General features: G+C 32.1%; 1 protein-coding gene across 7 annotated transcripts in view; it reads left to right on the top strand.

The window, feature by feature from the left end:
• The window catches only part of LOC142342191 (gamma-aminobutyric acid receptor subunit alpha-6-like), a 138,348-nt gene that overhangs the window by 35,103 nt on the left and 85,175 nt on the right, over positions 1-18,070 (top strand). For 3 of the 7 annotated variants that reach the window (XM_075393422.1, XM_075393423.1, XM_075393421.1), the window contains exon 2: positions 3,666-4,164. In XM_075393422.1, the coding sequence (XP_075249537.1) occupies positions 4,023-4,164 (142 nt within the window). In that variant the 5' untranslated portion in view covers positions 3,666-4,022. Of the gene's footprint in view, positions 1-3,322; positions 4,165-18,070 lie in introns of those variants that run through there. The other 4 variants (XM_075393425.1, XM_075393426.1, XM_075393424.1 and 1 more) reach the window with 3 other exon arrangements.

Here is an 18,070-nt window from a genome sequence, read left to right as displayed (position 1 = left end):
CTGTAGATGTTCGCCCAAATTCTAACCTCAACAGACCGAAAAGTGTAGGCGTCATTACCTAGTTATCTCTTGATCTTTAGGTAATTTTTAGGGAAGCAATTTGCATAGTAGTCATTTTTTGTTAATTTTTCATTTGCATAGTAGTCATTTCAATTAGTTCTTAATGCAGTTGATAGGAAATCAATTGTTTTCGTTCCCCTTTCTTAGTTCGTTCTTTTTGTCATTTTCTTGTTCTACGAACTGCAACAGGTCTTTTTGATTTTGACTGGTTTTAAATAACAGTAAATTAGGTCATAAGTGAAATTAGTACTTTCCGTAATTTTGAGGTTTCGTAAGGCCCTCTGTGAACAACACCTCGTCACATATTTCAGTTTACGTCAGTTCTCTCCAAGATGAAAAATTGATGCGTTGCCCGTGACAGAAAACGGATTTCATAAATTGTACTGACGGCTATCGTAAAGATTTTTGACGATTTTTTGCATTCACTTCTTCAAAAGAATTACTTAAGATCGAATTCGGAGATTTACTTGTTCTTGATAACCGCGATATGGGTAGTTGCAAAACATTTTATTGTCTTTTTTATCAGCAATTATATTTAAATTAGTTTTGCAAGGGACTGAGCTCAAAGACATCTCAATTGAAATTTTAATTTCTTATTGCGACACAAATTGAGAAATAAATCAAAAGGAGGGAGGCTAACAGAGAGCTAGAGGAACTCCAAAAGAAAAGAAGAATGTAAAAATCAAATTTAAAAGCATCAAATAACCACTATTCAGTAAATCGGAAACCTCAACAAGGCAATTTATAAGATCAATAGATTTTCAGACAAAAATGGCTATTTAGTTGATCTGAACACCATGGTATGTATCCTTGCTGAGTAAAGGTGACTTAAGTGACTTAAACATTCTTGATCTAAACGCAAAAACCCTCCTAAATTTGTTAGGGGCTCTTTTTGTTTTTAGCACTTTCCCAGCTTATTCGGTACATATTATCAGTTGCATGCAAACCCGAAGATCATATGCCATATAGATTTATCAAAGAAACAAAGAATTTCTGTAACTGATGATGTTTATGAGGAAAAAATGATCCCCTTAAATTAGCGATTAATAATTGCAGCTGTTTTCTTCTCGTTTTCTTTACTTTTCTAGTCTAAAGCTAATTTCAAATTTGCAAATATTTTAATGCCCATCATTTTGCACACAATTCCAAATTTTCACTGCTCAAGATCAAATGCTATTCTATTTCGATGCTACAGTATCAACTGTGTTTGAGTTCAAAAACAACAGCCGGCCTGGACTCTGTTAAAGTATTGATGTAAATAATTCCTAAAACATTGAGTCTTTATCTTCACCTTTCCTCTACCTTGAATTTTTCTCAGTGCTTTTTTGTATGTTTCCTGTTTTGAATAGGCTTAAAATGTTTTTTGGAGGGTTTTAAAAGCTTTTTGTTATTATACACTCATGTGGTTGTAGTTTCGCGTATAAATTCTCTTTGGCTCGTCTCTTAAATTTCATAATAACTTTTGGTCATTATTTGACATTTTTTTTGTAGTTTTTTTTTAGAATTTTGTGCTGTTTTTGAATGTGAAGACTTCTAAGAAAAAATGCTTCCACCCCGCAGAAATGTTAGCCCCATAATTACACTCAGAATTACCCTTTCAGGCTCTGGGAAAGTGTCACGACACGAATTTCAGGCAAAAGGGTCGAAAATAAATGAAAAGTTTTTCAGCAAAACAAAACACGAAAATAGAAAGAAAAAAGAATGGCCGCTTTCTTGATGCCTTAGATAATTAACCTGAGGGTTCCTGTTACTTCTATCTTCTTGATTGTTTTGCTGGTAAGTTTTAAGGGCAATTTAAGCCAAAGAAGTTCAGTGCCCAAAAGCCTTCTTCAATAGATTTGAAAACTAAATCCTTGACAATTTGATAAACTTGTGTTCCTGGTCTCAATTTTGTACAATGTTCTTCAAATGAATGATTTGACTCCCATGATTGGTATCTTGAGTTGCTCTTCTGTACTCACATGATGAAACAAAACACTTTTCGTCCGTAGTTTGTCCTCCGATGTTTGTCTGTTTGAAATTGTTTGTTAACCTTTTTCCGGTTATTACTGGAAATCTTGCCTCATATCGTAAATTTCCCGCTCTTTACCCTGATGGACAGAAATTCATGACATTAACGACAATGAACATCATATAACCATAAAACGAGGATTCTATTAAAGTTACTTTTAAACGTTTACTATAACCATTTCTGGTCATATAACAGCTCGATTTTGTTTTGTATCTTTCTTTCTAACTCTCTCAAGTGCTCAAGTGTTAATATTTGAAGATTTGAACTTATACAAAAGAATTTATTTGAACACATTTGAGTGTATTAAATTTAATAAAATTTGTTATGGGCGAAGGCATCGAAAGTGTCTGAAGCGAAAATTACTCTTGGCTATAACTTGACAGATACAAAGACTGTTATAGTGTTTAAACCCTCGTAATTTGTCTTTCTAAGCGTTTTTCAAACAAGTCCGCTGTCATAGTTTTGTCTCGTGCGAAAGTGTCAACATTGTTTTATTTTCCTTTCTTGTGGAATGTACCTTCCCAAGTGTACAAGGGGCTGTGCCTCTTTCAATCTCTTCTTGAACTCGATTCAAATTTGTGAAACGTGTCTTTTAACCAAAATGGATACGACTTAAAGCTGTATATTTAAAAGAGTGTTATTAAGGTTTTATTAAGGTTATTAAATAGTACACACATGAAGTTATTAGATTGCTACGGGATCAATGTACCATGCTTGTGTTGAGTATAGTCTAACCATACGTATACGAGGGCTAAATTCGCAATATTTGCAATTTCAAACCCAATTAAAGGATAAATTTATAGGAAAAGTAAGACTTCAAGGGGGCGAATTTATAGACCTTTGCTTTAAACCCACCAAGGACTAATGAATTCTGACATAAGCTTTCGTCTGCCATTGAGCTATAAGGCCAATTCCCAAATCGGTGATTGGTAAGCACTATTTTTGGGTTGAATTTTTGGAGTCGTGATTAGTTTCATTCTTTCAGTCTGATTCAAGTGCAATTGACCGCGTAAAGTTTGTTCATCACATCTTGTTGAAAGTTAAGATGAAAAAAGTTTTAAGTATCCTTCATAATTAGTGAACAAATATAGCATCATTAGTCATCGCAATCGATATCACTTCAAAAGCAGCTTCCGTAATAATGGTGTGTTCTATATTTATGGAAATGAATGGTTCCGTTTCTTTAATCGCCACCCCAATTAAGGGACGGCTTTATCAGACATAAAAGGGCGAACTTTCAAAATCTGCATGTCATTGAAAAATACTTGAGACATTTAGGCTGGAAAAGATAAGAAAAGCGGACCAGTTTTCTATTTGCTTTTGTCTGGGTTAATTCAAAGAATCCTCCGAGCTTGTTCAAATTTGGACCCAATGCTGGAGCATTTGAAATTATTTTTTTGCAGCGTCACACATGATACCGGGGCTAAAATGGTGATTACCTCAAGACGGATTAATTATTTTACCCCCTAAAGCTGCTCAACTTTCAGGTACTCAAGCTCAGCTCATATAGAAGTAAATTTCTGTTCCATACTATCATTATGGTTACTTTTGATAAATTATTCATACTATCTACCTTGAAGGTGTTGCTTTTTAGTACAATTGTGGGCTGAAGAGCTTACTGTGTGTAAAAGTGTCGTTACAGGCAATTCCAGCCAAGATTATTCTCTCAAAATTATCCTGAATTATTTCCCCGATTTCCCCGTTTCTTTCTTAAACATTTTCCGTATACCCGATCACCGTAAGCGGATTTGGTGCTAATTACAAATTTATAAACAATGCTTCATTCTTACAGGTTGATGCTATTATCCCTTTTGCAATTATTCATCTCTGTGGTCTAAATCTTGATCACGTGAAAATCCTGTCCCCCGGGGAATAATCAGAAAGTCTTCACCCCGCCTAAAATTTACCCCATTACCATTTATTTGAGAAATCCCGTCGAGATTGATGGTTAATGATGGGATTGTCTGTTTTGCCATATTTGTTTACTTTTGTTTATCTCTGTTTGTTGCCAATGAATTTGGAGTGTGCCAAAAGCAGTCTGAAACTGATTCCGGATGACTATGACAAAGATCTTCGGCCAGGATTTATGGACGGTTAGTTGATTCATAGTTCTATCATAGATTGTCCTTATGATCAGAGCTCTGATCATGACATCTACTAGACATTGAATTGCTATGATTCAGTACTGATTTTAAATTTTACTATTAAAATTTCATGAATCAGTACTGATTTATGCTAGGCTATTGCAAAAACGAATGCATCGAGGTATTTCCATTTAACATGGTAAATAAAGTTTTTGGTTTTGAGTATTCGGTTGAATTATTTCGCAATATCGGCTTTAAATTTTGTTCTCAGTTATTAGAAAAATTATTCGTAAATTAATGGTATATCTGTTTTTACTGGTAAAATTTAACCCCAGCTTAAATGATAATTAAATGTTCAGAACAAGTTAATGGTGCATTTGCAGTTGCATTTGCAGAGGCTACAATTGCAGTTTACGAGATGACTGGGCGACATTAAGTGTTGCGTTCTTACAGCTGTAGGAACATATTCGAGATTGAATCAAATTTTATCCAAAATAGTTTTCGAATCATTTAAAAAGGCCAAAAATATAATAAACAATTTTGTTTCCATGAGTCTTAGCTCGGCCTAGAATTTTCGGGCAACCGAATGAAGATAACAAAAACTATGTGCAATTAATTTGCACAAATAGGGCTACTCTTGTTCTTATATCCAGCAACTATTAAAATGACTGTTTGTTTCACTGAAATTAGAAATTCAGTGAATTTAACTGTTTTCGAAATATCACCAACCGTATGCCGTATTTAAAATCAAGACAACCAGGCTCGTTGATGTGCGTTTGCATATATTGTTTCAACCACGCTCTCACCATTCACACTTTTTGCTTGATTATCTACCAAATGAGGAACAGATGGTCAAAACTCAAAAATTCACCTATTGTTCGAAAATAACTGATGTACGAACAAAAATTGCTTTAAGCTCAAACCAATAAATAATTACAATAATGTCCTTACTAGAGGGCCCATGGGACCTGCCATTAAAACGACTACGAGACAAGACAAAGAACAAAATCAAATATAAACAACAAGCATTAATTAATACCAAAATTCAACGATTTAAAGAAATAACTAATAGCACAGTCAAAAAGAGCATCTGATAAAACTAATGAAGAAACTTGTACTTTTGAGACAAGATATAGAATCTGCATTTAATTAACACTAGATAACAGTCAGAAGAAAAGCCCAAGTTAATAAAAGCTTCAACTTTTTTGGAAAGAATTGGTTTCAAAGTCAGCAAAACAGCTGTTAAATCATTGAATTGCTTCATTTATACCTCATTAAGACGCCATTGATGTCCATAGTTATCCAAAATAATTCATACAACTACAAAAAAACACGACAAAAACAACAAAAAATAATCAATTTTATTAAATTTTCCGAGAAAGCAGTTTCGTAGCCGTGTACAGTTTGATCTATTAAATAAAATTTTTAGATATGTTCAATTGCGCTTTTGTCAAGACAAACAATGTGATATATCACATGTCATTGATGAGACTACTTAACAATTAGACAAAAGAACCTAAGGTGCAAACTTACAAAAAGCAGTTAACTTTTTGAAAACAAAAAAAATTCATAAATAAAACTCGAAAGAACCATCAGCTAGCAACATAGATGGTCCTATATTCTCATTTAATAGCCCCATTGGAAGCCCTTGAGACTTCTTGAGACCTCTCGAGAAAATTCAAAAACTCAAACAATTATTCCGAGAAAACGATCTCAAGCCTTTCAAAACAATAACTGTTCACTATAAATGTTCTATATATATATATATATATATATATATATATATATATATATATATATATATATATATATATATAACGAATGTGTTTCTTTTCATTGCAATTGTTATCAGATGCAACTTCTCGCTAATAGGATTAGGTAACAAGTAGACAAAAAAGGAATAGAGCAAACTTACAAGTAACGTTAATTGTTTAGAAAATAACTATTATAAGTCATGCAAAGCATTAGCAACGGACAGAAATACTTAATTTGTTTTATCTATTTTATCGAAATAAATCATATAGATTTGACTTGAGGAGAATATGCCATACGTCAACAAAAAGAACCGAAAAAATCGACATATGAAAAGTTCCGCGAGAAAACGGTTACGATGCCGTGAAAACCTCAATTTGTTCATTAAAAATTAGCGATTTTCCATTGAAACTTCTTGCAACATCAATAGTTGGATATAAAAAGTGTTTTAAATGTAATTATTTTGTAAAGACAAAAAATAACTATCAAACTACGCAAAGATCTAAAAATCAAAGAAAAACTTAATAAAACATGTAGTATCAAAGACAAAGAAAGGTTCCGTTAAACACAAAGCCGCAATTATGACTAAAAAAAAGGGTCACAGGAAACGTAAGACGACTTCTCGACGTCGCCTTTGCTGACACTGGACTATAAGTTGGTTAACAAAAACAAGCTATAAAAAATAGTGCAGCAAAGATTTTTTCCTTTTAAACAAAAATTTTATATAATTTTAGCGGCCTTAATATTGCAACTGAAAAATACTAGATAGTATATGTTATGTCTTTTTATAAGGCCGATTGGACTTTTATTTAACGGGGCTAAGACATAAGACTGTATAATAACCACTAAAACTGACGGAACTCGAAGAATTTCTCCAATAATTTTACGCAGAAAGTGTGTTGAAGCCACAGAAACATAATGAGATTTTAGCTGAAATTGTAAAATGTGCTTTTTGGTTTTCCCATTTGACAAGAAATTCAGATTCATTAATAATTGGCCTTTGATTTGAACTAATTCTGATCTGAAAATAACAATAAAAGGACAAAAAATTCGTAATTTTTTTCCAAAAAGACAGCGCCCTCAAACAATCCGAATAATAGTTGGTTTGTAAGAATCCCCATTAGCGCAAAACTAGCCATATCAATGCTGCCCCTATTTTTCAAAGACGTATTTTTTCCGAGTTGTTTAGATATGACAATTTTGACAAACAACTGTCAAAAATAAATTATGTTTTTTGGTTATTTATCTTGTTAGCAAAAAACCGCAAATTTTTAATTTTAGAGAACCCTCCGAGGAAATGAAAGCAGACAAAATTTTCTTGGGAGATTCAACAGATTGCAAGAGCAATTTTTTTGTCTATACTTAACTCAATTTAAAACATAGGGGGCTGAATTTGCAAATTTGGTGCTATTTCCGTTGAGAAATATACTGATTTTAAAAAATTAAGCCACAATGTTCGTCGAAAAGTGGTTGAGAAGCTGAGATGGTTCAGCAATACTATTTTATCTTAAAAACTCAAAACCAATAGCTTTTTTTTTAAAAAAAATTCTACTCATTTTTAGCAAAATTGACAAAATTTTTTTGTGAAAATCCAGAAAATATGAACAGAAACAACGGAATTTAGTGAAATGACCACAAAAAATTTGGATAACTCCTTGGAAACAAGAAGTTTGAAACAAATTTTTTCAGTTCCAATTTTTTCGCTGGACGATTTTTTTTTAATAATAGCATTGAAAACTCTCTACGATGAATATATTGAGAATCAATTTCAAAGAAACGCATTTGAGTATATAGTTCGGGGTTGGAACAATTCGAGGTTGGAACTAAAAGTGGGGTTGGAACAATTAAGATCAAAATAAAAAAGTTGAAAATGAAGAAAACTGGGCACGATGACAATAAAACCTAGCTTAAATATAAAGAATGTGTATACTACTATCGTAATTACCAGTTGTAAGCAAAAAAACATGCTATTATTTCGGATTTGATTTCGGCTCATGAGTCTTTATAGAAAATACAAGATGAATTTAGCCTGGGCGGACTCTACGACCTCAATATTAATATAATGAGAAATAGATCCTCATAAAAAAACTTAAATTAATTTGGATATGCAAAATTTCAGAACTGATTTAATTTTTTACACTTGAATTTTACTGGTTCAGCGCTGAAATGGTCTGAGACTCAAGTCACTTATAATTCGGTGGCTGCAATTTTTCACTGATCATTTGTGAGGATCAAAAGTTGGATTCCTTTGGTGGTCTTTTAAACTATTAAAATTGTAAACTATTATTAATTTATAAACTGGATGCTTTTTGGATCTTTTTTGGATTCTTTTAGGCTGCTCTTTGGATGTTTTGCCTGACGATTAGTTTCTGGTCCCTGTCAATAAGTTAATTGTATTCTGTGCAAAAAGCAGAAAAGCCAGAAAAATTTTTGAATGAACTTTTTGTGGGCAATAATTGTGTGCCCTAGCAGTCAAAATGTGTTTGCAACAGCTACAAGGACACATTAAAAGCACTTTATGTACAATCCAAAAATGAATACCCATTATTTTTGAACGAATTCCTGGAAAAATTTGTTGAATATTGTTGGATTTCAGCTGAGCATTAACAATGAATTTGACTCGAGGAATACAATAATTCTTAATGTTTTTAAAAGTTTTTGCTGACGTCAAGATCAAAGGAAACTATAAACCTTTCGATAAAGTGAAGCCAACTGAACACGATGCGAATTGCTAAAAAAGCGTGTCTAGGAAGTTCCAAAATTTTAAGATTATTGTTTATAGATTTTTTTCACTGAAGCTAGCCACTGGATATGTGTGCACTGAGTTTACTTTTTCGGCCTCAGGTGTCCCACTGGTTTTTTTGTGAATTTGTCTTCTTGGTGGAACAATTTGACCGTCTGACTATACTTCAATTTTGTGGTTCGAAGATTATTTAGCATGAGTAATGCCAGCTTTATGTACAATGCTAGTTAATATCAACTGCCTTATAAAAAAAATGCCTTTGAAGTGGCTTTTATGTGAAAGGAAACATCAATTGCTCAGCAAAAGGTGTCTTATTACTGAAATTAAGCACACACTGAGGAAGCCAATGAAGCTAGGATTTTTTGATTATCATAAAAATAAACCCAAAGTACGCAATTAAAAATCAATAACAAGAATATAAATTGATTAACAATATGATCAAATTCTAGATAAATAGGGCCCTTCGTTCTGTCCGCCATCTCAACTCCTTTTTGCTACCCCAATCACCGCACTGAGGCGTGGGCTAGGCTTAAGCTAGCTAAAACCAGGCAAACTAAACGCTCGCCTCTTTTTCTAGTGCAATTTGTTGGCGATTTTTAAGGTTTGTATTTTCTTCATTGTGCGATTGAATGAAATAAATTAAACTGAAATGGATTACACTGAAATAAACAAATACAAAGTCGATCCCTCGATTTTTGTTGTTTTCTATTGAATAAAGAATTGTTCTCTTTCTTATTGACATCTCCAATGAACGTATTTGTCAATAGAAAAAATTCTTTTTGATTATCAAAATATCAAAAATAGTCTGTTGAATCTTTATGTGTATATGAGTACTGGAAAAAAGTTACTGTATTTCTGATTCGGTCATTCCTGGATATTTTTGTCATTTTGTAGGACCCTCGTTTTGTACTGGCTTTTTTTTCAATTTCGTGAGATAATATTTGCATTAGTATGGTTAACGAAAAACCCAATATATTCATTCATTTCATAAAAATTGATGTCTGCAGTATTAAATACATCTAAAGAAAAGCCAATTCTAAAATTACTGCTGATGAAAAGAAAACCCAAGTGCTGAGAAAAAATTATTTACTTTACCATCAGTGCCTTTTTCTGACTCAATGGATTAATTTAGACAGCTTTCCATGAGAAGCGTCGTGGTCTTCACTTTCAAAAAAATTCTTCTTAAGCAGACAGGGCTTTTGCTATCAGCTGGGCCACATCAGGCTCTAGATGTGTCTCTGATCTGAATGCTGCTTTGTTGTTGCCACTTCGCAGAGCCAACATCTCGCAGTAAATAATACAAAACATTGAAAGAAAAAAATGCGCTCGATATGGTCTCTGATCAGACCCAATTGCTCTTGAAATTTTTTCTGATTAGACTAATGTGCGCTTGAGTCCGTCTCTGATCAAACCAACCCAGAGGGAAGTGACCTCTGATCAGACCAACGGCAGACCGAAGTGACATCTGACCATACTATTGCGCGCTCGAACCAAATCCCCGACCCTCTAACTTTGGTCTGGAAACACACCGTGGTGTGGGGTCGGACTTGGGTCTGATCAGAGGTCACTTCCATATGCCACCTCAACCTGGGATACAATTTCCATGTAGAACTTCGAATTCAATGTATGCATATTTTTCTCTTTTTTCACTTTCCTTAGCGGGACTGTCTTTTTCAGTTTCTCATACAAAATAACGTTGCAGAATATATATAATTAACAAAATATTTTATATTACAGCCGGATTATACTATAACAGTTTTTCTGTACTGGACTAGTAACGGATACAATAATTTTTGAGTTGTAAATTATATGAAAATTGTTCACTGCTTTCTAAATAAGCTGCACTGATCTGAAAATCTGAAACAGGGACCTCATAAATGCGTGAACATACATTACGTTCCAACCACTCTTATCCAAGTTTGTGTTAAAAGTGTACAACAGTCACTCAGATAAATAGCGTTTCGGAAGGCTGCATAGAGATTACTCAGTTCTCATGAAGTCTGAAAATAAATTTGCTTTATATTCAGAGTAGTCAGATCTCCAATTGGAGTAAAAAATGTGGTTATTTGGTTATCAGAAAATTGTATACTAGAATATTCGACATTTTTAGCTCCACATTATCTCAAAATTCATTTTTAAGACAATTGTTTTAGCTCATGTTTTGTGTCTAGCTTGAAGTTATTTTTTGATGCTTCAAAATAATTTTAAAGTGTTCTTTCAAAGACCCTAAATTTTTCCGAAGTCCGAAGATATCCGAAGTCCGAGATAATGTCCGAAGTCTCAAACAACTTCTTATAAACAGAACTACTTAACTTCACGGACTTTCTGGAAGGATATTAGCAGGAGTTAGACGTTTACTGAAAATAAATTCTAAACTACTCCATAATCTTTTTAAAATAAAAATAGCTAAACTGATCCTCAAAGAGTTTTTTTAAAAAATATTTTCATAAAAAAGCTACAGCATACGCAATTGATCAAGTCAATAGAAAAATCTTTTCATAAATTTGAATTGACTCCACAAGTTTTTGCCGCATGCTGCTCTTGCGTTCCCTTTGAAAATGCACAGTTTAAAGTTATATTTGATGAGTTGTTTTGGCTATTTGAATCTGACGTTTTGAAAGGATCCAGGACGTTCTTTTGTAGCAGTTTACTTGCATTTTTTGAAATTTGGACTGCGTTTCAAATGTGTTTTACATTTCTTCCTTTAGATTTCGTAATTTTAACTTTTTGAACACAAATCAGACAAAGATCAGCCGCAGACACTTTTAATTTCCCTGTTTTATAATTCAACGTATACAAATTGCAATAATCGCAAAAGAAATATAAAATTTTGCCATAATGCAAAAGTTATTGTCGTGTTAAGTTGATTACGTTGCAATGTACTTATTTGCAAAATTATTGTAAGCATTTTGCAGTAAAATAATTTAATGTCAAATTGTGAAGTTTTTCAGCCATTTAATATTTGTTCTGACTTCCATTATCTATCAGATAAACTTCGCCAGTATAATATAAGTTATACTGGTTATAATATTTTATGTTCTGAACTATTAGCATATAACTTCAGCATAAACTTGATAGGATTATCTCTCAAGATGTATACTTATCCTGCAATAATTTATCTTGCAACTTTGTTTCTGCTCCTTTCATGTTATGTAATTCAATTAGTAAATGCTAGGTCAAATTTCACTCCTCTATTGACATTTTCTTTCAAAAAATTATGACCGATTTAAATTTTTGTGTCTAATCCCCCAACAACTTTTCCAGCAACTTTTATCGAAAAATTTTTGGTTTCCTAATGGCTTTGAGTTTTGTCTCAGCTTTATCATCAATGTCAAGCTAAAAGTTTTTGATTACTCATTTCTGTTATCTTTTTATTTCTAACTGATTTGAGCTTTTTGATTCATAAAATTTTTTTTAATTGCGTCTAATTTTATTATTGTAAACATCCTTTAAAAGCTCAAATCTTTTTCTTGCAAGATGATAGAAGGAAATCTTGTAAAAAGATCCATCGTCTTGCACGATTTTGCCTGAGTCTTGCATGATATTTTTTTCCTTCGACTTTTGTTTTTGACTAATTTTAATATCTGCTGTTACTGTTGACTTAAAGAAGTAGTTTTTTTTGAATTTTACTGACATTGCTGTTATACAGATTAAAAGAAGCCCTCACTCTAAGAGTTTGTCTTCACACAGCTCTGATTTTAATTTGTGTTATAATTACTAAGGGTAATAAAATGTTAGTTAAGTTAAAGATTCCTATATGGTGTCATCAGACACTATAAATTAATCTGGTCAATAAACACCAACAATTAAGCTTAAAAGCGCAACTAAAATAACTAATTGTTCTCGCAGTCACGTCACCCCGAATTTAATCTACTCTAAAGCACAACAATACAATTACATGCAGTATTAATTTTCCACACTTCAGCCAGTTCACCCCAATTTTAATTTTTTAAAATCCAGTTGGTGAAACTTAGCGAATCAATTTGCTTTGGCGACAAACCCTATTTTAATTCAAATCTTCTTTTCAAATAGCTCTGCTTGGATAATTTTTAACTCCAACCAGAATGAAGCAATCAGAATAATATCCCTACAAAATACTCAAAATTACAGCGCTTTTTATATGAAATTATCTGGAATTAAGTACTCAAATCGGATATTGCTAAAAAGAGTTGAACCTTTTTAATGTTTTTAGAACTTTAAAATTATGCCTCAACGGAAAAATTTTTGTCGTGTTTTGTTGATTACGTTCAAATGTTGTGGCTTTTATTCGCAATCGGATATTGCTAAAAAGAGTTAGACGTTTAATGAAATTAAATTCCAAATTACTTGTTAATCTTTTTTAAATAAAAATAACTGAACTGATCCTTAAAGAGTTTTTCAAAATATAATTCAATAACAAAATGTACAGCATAAGCAATTGATAACGTCAAGAGAAATATCTTTACACAATTTTGAAGTCAATCCAAAACTTTTTTTCCTACCTCATGCTGCTTTGCATTCCCTTTGAAAATTTACAGTTTTCAGTTATAGTTGATGGTTTTTATTGGCTATTTGTTTCTGATATTAGTCGTTTTGAAAGGATTCACAACGTTTTTTCTGTAGCAGTTTGTTTGCATTTTTTGAAAGTTACATTGCGTTTCATTTTTTTCACATTTCTTCGTTTAGATTTCATTTTTGTTTTTTGAACACCAATTAAACAAAGAACAACCATATGCACTTTTAATTTGCCTTTTTTATAATTCAACGAGTACAAAACGGAAAAATTGAACCTTTTTAATGTTTTTAGAACTTTAAAATTATGCCTTAACGGAAAAATTTTTGTCGTGTTTTGTTGATTACGTTCAAATGTTGTGGCTTTTATTCGCAATCGGATATTGCTAAAAAGAGTTAGACGTTTAATGAAAATAAATTCCAAATTACTTGTTAATCTTTTTTAAATAAAAATAACTGAACTGATCCTTAAAGAGTTTTTCAAATTATAATTTAATAACAAAATGTACAGCATAAGCAATTGATCACGTCAAGAGAAATATCTTTAAACAATTTTGAAGTCAATCCAAAACTTTTTTTTCTACCTCATGCTGCTTTGCATTCCCTTTGAAAATTTACAGTTTTCAGTTATAGTTGATGGTTTTTATTGGCTATTTGATTCTGATATTAGTCGTTTTGAAAGGATTCACAACGTTTTTTCTGTAGCAGTTTGTTTGCATTTTTTGAAAGTTACATTGCGTTTCATTTTTTTCACATTTCTTCGTTTAGATTTCATTTTTGTTTTTTGAACACCAATTAAACAAAGAACAACCATATGCACTTTTAATTTGCCTTTTTTATAATTCAACGAGTACAAAACGGAAAAATTGAACCTTTTTAAGGTTTTTAGAACTTTAAAATTATGCCTTAACGGAAAAATTTTTGTCGTGTTTTGTTGATTACGTTCAAATGTTGTGGCTTTTATTCGCAATCGGATATTGCTAAAAAGAGTTAGACGTTTAATGAAAATAAATTCCAAATTACTTGTTAATCTTTTTTAAATAAAAATAACTGAACTGATCCTTAAAGAGTTTTTCAAATTATAATTTAATAACAAAATGTACAGCATAAGCAATTGATCACGTCAAGAGAAATATCTTTACACAATTTTGAAGTCAATCCAAAACTTTTTTTTCTACCTCATGCTGCTTTGCATTCCCTTTGAAAATTTACAGTTTTCTGTTATAGTTGATGGTTTTTATTGGCTATTTGATTCTGATATTAGTCGTTTTGAAAGGATTCACAACGTTTTTTCTGTAGCAGTTTGTTTGCATTTTTTGAAAGTTACATTGCGTTTCATTTTTTTCACATTTCTTCGTTTAGATTTCATTTTTGTTTTTTGAACACCAATTAAACAAAGAACAACCATATGCACTTTTAATTTGCCTTTTTTATAATTCAACGAGTACAAAACGGAAAAATTGAACCTTTTTAAGGTTTTTAGAACTTTAAAATTATGCCTTAACGGAAAAATTTTTGTCGTGTTTTGTTGATTACGTTCAAATGTTGTGGCTTTTATTCGCAATCGGATATTGCTAAAAAGAGTTAGACGTTTAATGAAAATAAATTCCAAATTACTTGTTAATCTTTTTTAAATAAAAATAACTGAACTGATCCTTAAAGAGTTTTTCAAATTATAATTTAATAACAAAATGTACAGCATAAGCAATTGATCACGTCAAGAGAAATATCTTTACACAATTTTGAAGTCAATCCAAAACTTTTTTTTCTACCTCATGCTGCTTTGCATTCCCTTTGAAAATTTACAGTTTTCTGTTATAGTTGATGGTTTTTATTGGCTATTTGATTCTGATATTAGTCGTTTTGAAAGGATTCACAACGTTTTTTCTGTAGCAGTTTGTTTGCATTTTTTGAAAGTTACATTGCGTTTCATTTTTTTCACATTTTTTCGTTTAGATTTCATTTTTGTTTTTTGAACACCAATTAAACAAAGAACAACCACAGGCACTTTTAATTTGCCTTTTTTATAATTCAACGAGTACAAAACGGAAAAATTGCACCTTTTTAAGGTTTTTAGAACTTTAAAATTATGCCTTAATGGAAAAATTTTTGTCGTGTTTTGTTGATTACGTTCAAATGTAGTTGCTTTTATTCGCAAAATTAATGTTAATATTGCAAGATGTTGCAGGAAAACCATTCAAAGGCAAATTGAGTATTTTTCAGCCATTTAATATTTGTTCGGATTGCCGTTATATATCAGATAAACTTCGCCAGCATCATAAAAGGTATTTTCAATAATGTTGGTGCTGATTGTATTATGTTCTGAACTAATAGCCTATAACTTGAACTTGACTTTTGAAGATAGACGTTTGTCTGGTAAGATCATATCTCAGGATGTATACTTATCTGGCAGTTTTATATCTTGCAACTTTGTTTCTGCTATTTTTATGTTATGTAATTCGATTAGTAAATGCTAGATCAAATTTCGCTCCTCTATTGACATTTTCTGGCAAAAAAATACAACCGATTTAAAATTTTGTTTGTATTCTTCCAACAATTTTTTCCAGCAACCTTTTTCAAAAATTTTTTGGTTCCCTTTTACTTTTGACATTTGTCTCAGCCTTATCATCAATGTCAAGCTAAAATTTTTCGATTACTCATTTCTGTTATCTTGTTATTTCTGACTCATTTGAGGTTTTTAATTCATACCAAATGTTTTTAATGCGACGAGAGGAGTGCTGCAAAATTATTTTATGCCAAAATCAACAAATCGATTTTCTGAAAGTTCAATTCTATGTAAGTTTATTTATTAATAAATAGCTCTGCTTGGATAATGAATAATTTGAACCAGGAAGAAGCAACCAGAATAATGCTCCTTACATAATTATTTCCAAAATTACGGCGCTTTCGATACGATTTAAAAGTGCTAAGAAATTGATTCTAATGTGAGTGAGTTCAATAATTATCATTTATCATTTTTGCATTCATCGTTACAATTAATTGTGTAACATAAATCATGAATCGCATTAGTTGTGTTAAATGTTCTAAAATCAAGTTTAATGCAATTTAATTTTTCAGCACAGCCTGTCAACACCATCGAGTTCATAATGCAGATAGTTATGATATCTCAAATAATTGACTATAAATCTTTTCGTCACTTTGGTTATCTTTCAAAATCAACTCTCTAAAAACTAGCCCCTGTTTTTTAATTTGTGACAAATTAAAATGCTTTTCTTTTACACAACTTTTGCGTATAAGAGCTTACCATTTGGTATACGTTAGCAAAATTTAAATTAGACAAATCGAAGCGAAGTCAATCCAGAATTTATATATCTTGCAACTGGGGCGATCGAACTCAGACAGGGAAAACTGGAGCCATTTTTTATGTAAGGGGATGTTATCCAACAGTTGTTATTCCATTCTTTTATGCCATGCTTTATAACTTTTTGAGTGTTTGGAAAACCTTAATTTTTTCAGTTCACCGATTAGTTATATTACGCATTTTATTGCCCCACATGTAGAGTTATATCGGTTGGGAAAAAATCAGTAAAAGTCAGTTAGCGTAAAGTTTTTTAAGCATTGCTGAAAATTTTCAGCTTTTATGCATTCGTGATTTTCTTCAATTTTATGAGAGCCATGGCCCTTAGCGCCTTTTGAAGCTCCCTTTCGAGCCGCCCTTGGGGCTATTTTTCGTCTGACTTCCAGCCCCATTTTGGTTCAACAATTTATGAATTCCTTCAGGGTTTGAAGTCTAGCATTCGAGGGGGGAGGGGAGGGGGTTAAAACCAGATGCGCGTCCTGCTGCTTTGCAAAACGTCATCAAAGCTGATGGAGTAAATTTTTGAAGGAGATTTAATTTGTCACCCAATCTGCCTCGGGTAAAGGCAGAGGAAATCTAATCTAACTTGAAATGTAAGGGTGGAACCCTACATCTTACAATCGATATACTCTGGGCAATCTGAAAATTGGTAGCAATATCAGACGAAATCTCCTGAGGCTACGATTAAATTGTGTTCAAGATATTTTTAGTTTTTCCTTCATTTTCTAAAGGCTCGATTGGCAAAAACCGATAAATTGTCCTTCTTTCACAGTTTTTGTGCGAGATTATCGGTTTATACCACTTAGAATACAAATCTATCAGTTACATCTTCTATTGATTTTATCTATGAGGGATGAATGTAACCTTAATTCAGATTATTGTTCACAATTTTATCAGCTCAAGTGAACAATTGAGCTCCTTTAATTGAGAGCTACTTTTGATGGCCGTACATTCTAATCTATCCACTTATCAAATTATTGTAAATTATTTATAAATTTGGAGATAACCTTCGCGCTTATAGTTTTAGACAATTTGAATTCAAGACGCTGAGCAACATAATTCTTACTGACGTTCTGACCGCAAATTAGCAGAATTTTAGTATTTTTTATTAAGATTAGTTGCTTTAAGAGTTTTTTCCAATCTGAATTAGGCAAAAAACGGATAAAACTGATCTAATTCTTTTCCTCGTTCAGAAGAAAGCAGAATCGACGGCATGAAGTATTTTTTGAATTCAAAAATTGAAAGTTGATTTTTCTGCGAAGGGGGCATGAGTCAGGTTTGATGCTGTGCGGAAGGTAAGGTACAGTAAATATTTTTAGTTATAGATCAGAATTTACTTCCTGAATAACCCGAATAACGTCAAAATAGCCGGGAAAACTTTAAAAATAGCCAGAAAATGTTAAAAATAGCTAGGAAAACGTCAAAATAGTCACAAATACGTAAAAAATAGCTGAAAAAGGCAATCAGGTGTCAAATAACGCTACAAACGAAGCTGTCAGCTTAGTTTATCTTTCTAGAGTTTAGGTAACGCTCTGCTAACCACTGATTCTGTTTTGGATGAGGGGGCCTGGGAGTATCAAGGGCACCCCCACGATGCTTCCTCTTTTAAC

The sequence above is a fragment of the Convolutriloba macropyga genome, chromosome 7 (assembly GCF_964194025.1).
Source record: "Convolutriloba macropyga chromosome 7, txConMacr16.3, whole genome shotgun sequence".
Lineage (NCBI taxonomy): Eukaryota > Metazoa > Xenacoelomorpha > Acoela > Convolutidae > Convolutriloba > Convolutriloba macropyga.
The sequence above is the reverse complement of the archived record's forward strand: the minus strand, read 5'-3'. Positions and strand labels throughout refer to the sequence as shown.